This window comes from Epinephelus lanceolatus, chromosome 24, assembly GCF_041903045.1.
Source record: "Epinephelus lanceolatus isolate andai-2023 chromosome 24, ASM4190304v1, whole genome shotgun sequence".
NCBI classification, from domain to species: domain Eukaryota; kingdom Metazoa; phylum Chordata; class Actinopteri; order Perciformes; family Serranidae; genus Epinephelus; species Epinephelus lanceolatus.
The window spans coordinates 12,969,336-12,979,257 of NC_135757.1; the positions used below are offsets into that span (position 1 = coordinate 12,969,336).

Below are 9,922 nucleotides of genomic sequence, written 5' to 3' on the forward strand. Positions count from 1 at the left end.
CATGAAATGAGCTTGAGCATCAATCTTAACAGTGACAGCTGAGTGTGGTTTTCAGTGGGGATTTCATGGCTTGGATGAACTGTAATGATGGAACTTGAAGCAGCTCGAACTAGACATGTGGGTTGTGGACTCGACTATCTTGTGCAAAAGGCGTTTGTCTATGGCCTTTTGTTTTCTACTGTGTGACTTGTAATGGACAGTACATATGAACTGTAGCTTTTTTTAAATGTAATTTTTGCTTTGGTTTTTAATAAAAATGTGTTATTTGACTTCATGTTTCAGTGTATTTAGGTTTTATTTAAGGGGCATTTGAATCAGTTCACTAGATTTGACATAAAGTTAATTATATCATGTGTAATTATGTGATGATTCAATGAATACTTTGATTTTTACAGAATTTTTCCTGCTTTATTGTGTTGTTTTTGTTATTCTTTTTGTGATTATATTGTTTTAATACTGCTGTACAAAACACTCTGGGCTGCATTTTTGCTTTAAAGATGCTAAAAATAAATTATTATTGTTAATAATAGTAGTATTTGCTTCATCACTTGAGTTAAAAACATGCTTGTGCAAACAGCGCAGCCTTCAGAAACATGACTACATGCCTCTGTATTTCAGTTCCTTTTGAAATACCTCATGGAGTACACTGAGCTTTCTCAAAACCAGGATAAGGGCTTTTTGGTTTTTGTTTCCAGAATGTGATGTTTAATAAGCAAAACACATCAGTGGGATATTCAGACACAGTCAGGTATCAGTTTGCATGTTCATGTACAAAATGAGGTCTGATTAATTTTAATAACAAGTTAGATTAATTTTAATAACAAGTTAGATAGGTCATCAGATTACTGCTGCTCCTCTAATTTAAAACACAGATGATAAGTTATTCAAGATTTTATTTCTTTTGCAGCCAGAAATTATTTAACTGTTTTAATGAAGTCACATAAAGCCCACTAAAAGGGACACATCACCCTAAAATCAAATATCCATATTTGTCCTCTTACCTGTAGCTATTTATTAGATTTGTGTGTGAGTTGTTGTGGGTAAACAGTAAATAGTCACCAACAACTGTACAACACAAGCACCATATTTACACACACATTCATACACGGGTGTCTGAGGCTACTGTACAAGGTGCTAACTGTTCATCACACATGCTCACACACCGACAGCACAGCCATCAGGAACAATTTAGGGTTCAGTATCTTGCTCAAGGAGACTTCGACACCACCACCAAGAAGTCTCCTCACGCACGCAGAAGAAGATGTCATCATCTGCTCGCTTCTATGTGTCAGAACAGTCATGGACAGTTACATCCATATCAAGCGAAATAATCAGTTTGTCTACAGTTGAGTACATGTTGTCTAGATCCCAGAAGAAAGTCCTTTTACAATCCATGCTCCAGGATCCATCAAATACCAGGGATTTAAGAAGAAGAATATTGCACTGTGATGGTTGGAAGTACTGCAGAATGGAGCATTTTATAGAAAAACAACAAACAAACAAACATAGTACACACTTTTCTGTTAACACAGATCTATAAAGAAAATCAAGGTTAACAGGTTTAGAAATCAAAGGTTGTATATTCATATATATCATTTATAATATATGTGTATATATACAGTATATAAGGCTCATACAGCTACCATGTTTGTTATGTACTGCAGATCACAGTTGTCATACACAGTACACTTAATCACAGTTAAAGATAGATCACCATGTTCAGAATGCAGGTTCCATTGAAACAAAAAGGCATTGTCGGAGAAGTGGTCACAGCGCACAGTAGAAATACTCGTTTGGCGAATCACTGACGATACAGGAGGGAAGGTTTTTATCTACTGATGGTTATCCACTAACTCCTACGTGGGACACTAGATATACTCTACACTATAATAAAGTCTACTCTATTGTTCATGTGCTCTTTTTTTTCCCGGAGCCAACATTGCACCGTCTTATTTGATCACAGGCAAACATATGATAACATGTTTTAAAATGTCTATACATATGTTAAACACTATGTGCATATATGTTCAAACATACAGCAAAATGTGTTCACATAGTTACTTGTGGACAGTTATTTAATTTAATTTAGTCATATTTCCTCAGTTATTTCTGATGCCTCAGGGCACTTGAGACTTACATTTGGGAGTGTGTGTAATTTAGCAAGTAGTAATAGTAATATTTTGGTATACTGAAGTATGATGTTGCCATGGAGTCAGTAAGTCAGCTGCAACAACCTGAGCCTGACTTTTCGGCATATATTTGTTTTGTTTTGGCAAATTGGCACCATTAAAAGTATGCCGAATTAACTCCTAGCAGTTCCTGTTTGCAATGTACCCATGGATGTACAGACAACTATGAGTGGATTACTTTGATACTGATAAAAACTTAAAATCGTGAAGATTCTCAAGCAAGTTCTGCAGTAACAAGATGCATCTTTTTACTCGCGATAGACATCAGATATTATTATATCCTCAGAAGGTACAAGTCACACCGAATCTAAAAATATGTGCATTATGTCTGTGTTCAGATTTTACTGAGTTATGACTCCAAGAAGGATGGCAAATTTTGTTGCAAACTGCAGCTCACACAACTTTAGACTCTTAGTTTGAAAACCTCAGTTAAATTTGAATATATATGCATGTGTTGTTAATATCTTTTTATGTACCCAAGTATTCACTATTCACAGTCTGAAAACATAACAATGTAAAGGAAAAATCCGCCCCAGCATAGACTTCAGTGGTTATTTTGTCAGTACCTATTAGGATTTAACTTTTTGAGGTATTAAGTTATTTATTTCAGATTCGGTTAACAAGGTCCTCCAGGAGAAGAAGAACAGCTAATATGGTCACCTAAAAAATGACCATTAACCATGGATATGTGAAACCGTTAAAACATCCATTGTTTAGTACAAACAGCTGTTTTTTAATGAAGTATTTCTGGGTGGACTTTTCCTTTAATTCATAGTTGCTTTTAACCTCGGAGGAAGTGCGTGATTATTTGTTAATCGATTTCTTTAGTGTTTTGTCCCGTGACATTATGATTCCTTAGTATTTGATCAGAGCAGCGTCTTTGATCCAGCACTTTCACAGTCTCATCACCAGCCCACAACCCAAACTCCATATATGCATCAGACAAACACATTAAAAAAACTACAAAACTACTTAAAAAAGGCTCAGAGAGTCGGATTAATAATACAAAATAAAAGCACAGTAGAATTTGGCCTCATTGCTTTGCTTTGATTGTCTTGTGTTTGGCTTGCTAGTCAAAATTTTGGAGATTTAGGGACAGGGACTTGAGGTTAGGAGAAGTCCCACACAGCCTCGGCGGTGTCTGTGGAGGGTGATGTTGGAACGTGGCAGGACGGGGCGGGCGGGCAGGATACTGGAGGGTCCTCGGGGCTGGTGAGGGGCACTGCTGGGTACATGAGGCTGAGGAAGGTGTCTCTGGTGTGCCTCTTCACCTGCCACAGAACAACACAACGCGGCTTCAACACTGGCACAACATACTGTGTTGTTCTTTGCTGTCACAGAACATTATTTTTCCTGACAAAATCCTTGTAGTTCACATGACATCAATTTCACAAAGAAATGATTTTAGACAAAAACTGACATCATGACTAATAAACCCACCTGTTTGAAGAAGGCGTGGGTCAACAGTGTAGATGCTGACGGTCTGTGGAAGACAAAAACAGGACAAACACTCATTTGCATTTAGGTCTGTGAGCTGGATGTTATAGGTAATAGGAAAAATATGTATTTCAGACTTTGGGGTGAACTGTCCCTTTAATGTAATGACCTGCGTTCAGGCTGCTGCTGCAGACATAGCTGAACCAGGTTGTGGAGGGTGGCTGAGTGGTTTTTGGGCCCAGGGCTTTGAGGTCGGTCGGTGGGAGGAGCGGTGGCGCTGTGTGTCAGGCTCCCAGTGGCCACGCTCTCCCCGATGCCGGAGTCTACCCCGGACCGCGACACCTTCAGCCCCCCCAGCTCGCCAAGCGGGAAGGGAGCCACATCCAGCAGGCAGCAGTGGGAGCCGCGCAGCTTCTGAAGCAGCATCTGAACAGGGAGATTCAAACACTGACACATCCTGTGGACTACAGTTGTAGTTTAAAGCTAAATGTGCATATATGTTTTCTTCTTAATGGTCTGGATAGAAGTGTTTTCAATACCTGAGTGGGGGGCATGTCCTGGAAAGGCACTCTGCCGCTGACAAGCTCACAGACCACAATACCTAAACTGTAGATGTCTGACTTCACTCCGTAACCGTGCAGGTCCTACTGAGGGCAACAGCGTGGGGAGAGGAGCGACAGAATACCTTAGAATAAGGCTGACACTGTTGCTTTCTAAAATATGCTGTCATTAATGTTATCACTTGATCCAGTGAGTCCTGACCTGTCGCAGTAGTTCGGGGCTGAGCCAGGGCAACAGGGCAGGGCTGTGTTGGGGCATATCGAACACTGCCCTCATCCTCTTTCCCTCACGCATCATACTGTAAACACTGTGGAGCCCTGAGAGGTAGACATGGCCCTCCCCTGACAGCAGGATATGACTGGCCTTCACCCCCCTGTAAGGAAAGGTTTATGTGGACAGACATTAAGATACAAATATTTCTATATTTTATAATACAGATGTATCTTATAATCTCTCACTGACCGGTGAACATAGCCCATCCGGTGCAGGTATTCCAATGCTTTCAGTACACCGTATAGCAAGTACGCTATCAGGGATTCACTCATTCCATCTGGGAAATATGTTCTTAGTAAGGTGTCTGCGGAGCCTGCAGGCAAGAGGAGGGGAAAGAAGCTGAGCAGGTAATTCTCATGGAAATTCAGCAGTGATTTATCTGAGTTTTTTGAGACAGCGCTGCAAATTCTGAGTGCAATCGTTTTGACCTGAGAGGGTTTTGTAAAAAGAAATGCACTAATACAGAATGACAAAACCAATAAATAGCTATAAGGTGTTAGTGTGCACAGCATACTGTTTCAACTTCAAGTTTGATGGGTTTTAAAAGGACAAAACAAAAAGTTATTGAGGTGTGGCTGACCATAGGACATGAGTGGTGTGAGGACCCAAAGCTGGCAGCAGGAGCTGAAAACCAGGCGAGAGGTCAGCAGGTTGGGGTGACGGAAAAGCCTGGACAGAAGAACCTCATTCTAGGGTTTGAGACAGAGATCAGATAGAAACAATCCTGGATGGAAAGCAACTATTGTGGGTTTACAGAGGCATGGCGGATGGCCTCATGAACTTTTTGAAACACTAAAATATGCTTTGAAGAGAAGAACCACATCATTTCTGGATAGCAGCTCACCATGAGCTGCAGCAGTTCCTCCTCGGTGCACTCATCCAGATTGGTTTGTTTGACAGCCACCAGCTGGCCAGTAGGGATGTGGCGTGCCATGTTCACCTGGCTCAAGTTATTGAAGCCTCTTCCTGTGATACATTTAATTTGCTTCAAATTAAATCTTACTGCACTTTCATTTTTTTCTTAAAGATTTGAGTGAGAAAAAATGTGTGCAAATAATGGTCTGACTCAAATGTATGCTGTGTTCTCACCCAGCTCAGACAGCAGCTGGTAGTGGGCTGGCTCGGGTGACAGCCCTGTGACGTCATCGCCACCTGCTGGCCCTTGCAGAGTGTATTCAGAACCGTCACAGCTCTGCAGGGACGCACACACACACACACATTATAAATTCATCTCAAAGGTGACTCCAAATGGATATCAAAATAATTCAGCAAAGCAACTGCAACACATACACATGAGCTGTCAGTTTAAATTTGCATTAATTATTTATGACCTTCATCGACCTCTGTTAATGACCAGCAGGAAGTGAAGTTATGTTGACAGAACTTAGGGTCCTCACTCACAGGCTCTGTTACAGGTCCTTCTTCCCGAAAACAACAACAACAATAAAAAAAAAAGAAGCTAATGGTGGTAAAACCTGAAAACAATTACAACAACCAAAAGCTTCTTTAGTGACAGGTATTAACAAAACCATGCAAAGGCCTTTTCTGTTATGTGCTAATAATTTTGTGGACTGCCTCTTTATATTCTAACACAATAACCAATTTTGCAATGGTGAGGTAATGTGTGAGGGGACGACAGCTGCCAGACGGTGGCACTGTGACACTGAGCAGAGCAAAGGGTTGGGACGGGGTGCGTGATGCTTGCAGTTTCAGTGATGCAGACAGATTTTTGGGACAGTGTAGCGCCTGGTTTTCTTTCAGCATCAGACGGTTTGAGGTATTTCTGATGCAGCTTTCTTTAAAACACACCTGATAGATGTGTTTTATTGATTTTTTCCATACTGTCCCAGTAATATGTCTGTATTATTGAGGGAAAATGACCTCAAACACAAGCAGTACATTTTAAAGGGATAGTTCATATCTTTTTAAGGGGGATTATATGAGGTGCTTGTCCATAGTCAGTTTATTATATACAGGAGATGTGAGTCAGCACACCCTTGATTTGGAGAAGCAGTCTGGAATCCACCTAAAAAAGGATCAGCTAAAAAAAAATCAATATCAGTTTAAGTGCTTCTACTGCTTTACCTTACCGTCAGACAGTGATTTCCAAAGGGGAACTGAAGCTGATATATTGCTTTCCTCAAAGTCAGACTCCACTGACAAAAATAGAGGTTTAAAATCCCTGAACAAAGAAGCTGCTGGTCTACCATTCTGTTTGTGCTACCCTGTGACTTTGGCGTTGAAAAGGGTTAGTTCTGATTCACCAAAGTCACACAACGCAAACTGACAAGCTGATCAAGGCAGCAGCAGACCAGCAGCTCCCGTGTTCACAAGCCGAAATTATTGTTTTTGTCAGTGGAGCCTGGTTACTTTGACGAGAGCATAGATGGGGAAGAAATCAACTGCTTCCCTGTCGGAATGGGCTGACAGAAAGGTAAAGCAGTGAAAATACTCTCAATATGGCGTACACTTAAATTTTTATTGATTTTTTAAGGTGGCTCAAATATGTTACGCTGCTGCCCCCCATCCACAGCAGTACATTGCTTAACTTTTGTATCAGCACTGTGGCCTGCTTCTCCAGACTGGGGGCGTGTCGACTGACATCTACTGTATATAACACACTGATTATGGATAAGTACCCTATACAGCCCCACTTCAAGAGAACAGAACTATCCCTTTAAGTAGTTAGTAATAATTACTAACTATTAAGTACTGCATTTAGAATGATTATAAAGGAATTTAATAAAACAGGCAAATTTTCAGTTGAAATCAGTCAAATCAATAATCAGCAAAGGGGCACTCCACTGATTTTACACATGAAAATCATTTTACTTATCAGCCAGCTATATAAAATCTTCTGTGGTTCTGGAGGAGCTTTGTCCAATCTGAGAAAATACCCCGATGATGTCATGATAATGCCACCAGGATCACCTTGGCCTGGGCTAAACACTTAGTCATCAAAGGCATGTGTTATAAACTGGGAGTCTAAGAGACATGGGCATTCACCAAGGGTCAAATAAAAAAAGAACTGGATTGTGGGAATTGTAGTATCCACTGTTTTTGGAGCTTGACCCATAAGATTGAGATATCTCAGCCTCTGATGCATCAATTTTCATATTTCAATCTGTTCCTTGTGAGTCCTCTGTGGTTATGGAAAATTAATTTGATGGAGTGCCCCTTTACATGTCACCAACAGCTTTAAAGGGACAGTTAACCCCAACCGTAACACAGTTGCCAATTGGGTTGACAGGTGTAGTTCAGTAGAAGAAAACAGTTCCTACATGAAACTGCTCACGAAAAGGTCTGTGGATTATGATGAGTAACTGGGTCATGATATCTGGAAACAGACATTGCTGTTGAAAATTTCAAATGTATTTTTCTGGCGATTTGAGCACCACAAGCCGAGTGCCATCTAGTTCCATTATATTGGAGAGAGGGCGGACGTCTCTACAGCTGATATCTCCAACAGTGCAACTCACATCAGAAAAATCTGAGTGATAAATAGCACTACAGGTAAGAGGCAAAATATATTTTTAACTTAAGGGTAAACTGTCCTTTTAACAGCTGCAATGTTATTCCAATAGTTAGTGTCTGTAACAACTCTGAGGCAAGGGTTCAGAAGCTCCAGACAGATGCTGAATGAATAGTGATGGAAGAGCATCAGTGTGACGCCTGTCTCCATGCTGACAGCGTCTTGGCTACTGACCAGGAACTGGTGGCTGATGTCCTCATAGCGCTCCTCTATGTCCAAGGGCTGGACCTGAGTGTGGGAGATGCAGGAACAGTCCTAGTGAAGGGGGGGAGGAGCACAAGTGAGACATGCCCTACAGGACATGGAGGAGTGGTGAGGAGACATGGAGCGAGGGAGCGGAAGGTGATACACTGCCTCGGGGAGGTTGGGAGGGTCAGAGATGAGGCAGAGAAGCAAGCATCTGGGAATACGGGCTGTGAGGGCACTTACAGGGCATTTTATGGGAAATGGTGAGTGGAAAGAGAAGTAGAGTGACGATAACAAAGAGGCAGCTGAGATGTGTCCCAACGGAGCAAGATAAGAGCTGCATACATAATCAGATGTGCCCATTAGATGTGAGATGTGATATCAAAAGTCTATCTGATATTTTCCAATCTACATTAGCCCGTGGTATATACGCAGATGAATCTGGGTTTTCAGACAGCTATTTAAATATTTGACAGCTCATTTAACTTACAAAAATGCAAATTTGGTTATCTGATATCTGATAAATAGATTGCTGCATTGCTATCCAGAAGCTCCTAATTGTTACAGGCTGACTGAATCTGCCCACCAGAGGCATCAGCATGAGCCGCCAGCTGATTCGTGACTACAAATCTACCGGGTCACAACTCAGCCGACACGCACGGAGGCACAGAGTAAAACCCATGCAGCAGCTTGATATCCTTACCAAGAAAGACATGGAGTCCTTTTGGCGACGGTAAAATCACAGGCTTTGGCATTCATCCGCTCACAGGCCAGAGGAGACCGACCGCGATGGAGGGAGACAGGGGGATGGAGCGTAGCAGTGTAACACGAGACAACCGTTGAATCCCCTACTAGACTAGAGAGCAGCCAGCATCCATCCAGCCTCAGCCATTCATCCATCCGCCCGTAGCTTACCTGGCTGTGTCAGGTGATCTAGAGATCTGAGCGAATGATGTGTAATTCACCAGCAGATATCTCTGAGTCAGGTGCTTCGGGTGGAAAATTGTGAATGAAGCCTGTAAAAAAAACAGTGTTGTGTAACAGTGAGATGTATTTATTCAGATGTCTTTGTTTATGATGCACTGAAAATAGGCAATATGGTTTGTTGATTACAATCTTAAATATTTAATTTCGCTATGCAATTATTAAATCCAATCCGCTTCGAGGTTAGGATTAACTGCAGCCATTTTAGTTTAATCAGAACACGACTGTTATTAAATATGTTAATGCCGTCGGTTAATAACTGTTACTAGAGTGGCTTTTTATCTAATTTCAGGTGACGTTATTTCAACACACGCTGATTTTTTTTGAACTCCGTAAAGACAGAAAATACACAAAACAACAATAACGTTACGCATCTTGTAAGTCTCCCATTATAGTAGCTAGGCTTACCGATGTAGCTATGATTATACGCGCATGTTTCAAGCCTTAAGCTAACGTTAGCTCAGCAAAATAATATGTCTTGTACTTATTTTATTTATGGGAAGTATCTTGTGATAAAAAGAAGCTGCTTACCTTCTCCTCCCGACTGCAGCGCCTCGACGTAAACAAGTTAAAATACAAAGCAGAGCCTGAAATCCTCCGCGACACTCCGTCTGTAAAGTTCACACTCTGTCATTTTGTGTCCAAATTAATAATTAATCATTTGAAATCACACACGGTGTTAAATTAGTATCAAGTTTTACAGCCAACACCGAGCAACACAACACCCCTCCGCGAAAATGTATTTTTTTTTTTTGACAGG

The 9,922-nt window shown here is 41.2% G+C and overlaps 1 protein-coding gene across 2 annotated transcripts; it reads right to left on the reverse strand.

The window, feature by feature from the left end:
• Positions 1 to 988: 988 nt before the first annotated feature.
• On the reverse strand, positions 989 to 9,908 carry stradb (STE20 related adaptor beta). 2 transcript variants are annotated; one of them, XM_033616096.2, is made up of 12 exons: positions 9,694 to 9,907; positions 8,882 to 9,194; positions 8,167 to 8,247; positions 5,550 to 5,652; positions 5,305 to 5,426; positions 5,041 to 5,149; positions 4,650 to 4,773; positions 4,389 to 4,560; positions 4,166 to 4,270; positions 3,796 to 4,052; positions 3,630 to 3,672; positions 989 to 3,460 (listed from the first exon to the last, which is right to left on the reverse strand). In XM_033616096.2, the coding sequence occupies exons 2-12, from the start codon at positions 8,891 to 8,893 to the stop codon at positions 3,299 to 3,301; spliced, it is 1,290 nt and encodes a 429-aa protein (XP_033471987.2). In that variant the 5' UTR covers positions 8,894 to 9,194; positions 9,694 to 9,907; the 3' UTR covers positions 989 to 3,298. The 2 variants fall into 2 exon arrangements, with proteins under 2 accessions (XP_033471987.2, XP_078022043.1); XM_078165917.1 differs by lacking the exon at positions 8,167 to 8,247 and having other exon boundaries at positions 9,694 to 9,908.
• Positions 9,909 to 9,922: the final 14 nt, after the last annotated feature.

Coding starts and splice junctions, on each gene's coding strand:
- stradb (XM_033616096.2), bottom strand. Junction 5,653..8,166: donor ACATCAGCCACCAGTTCCTG/GTCAGTAGCCAA, acceptor GCGTCCCTGCAG/AGCTGTGACGGTTCTGAATA. Junction 4,774..5,040: donor CACACCACTCATGTCCTATG/GTCAGCCACACC, acceptor TCTTGCCTGCAG/GCTCCGCAGACACCTTACTA.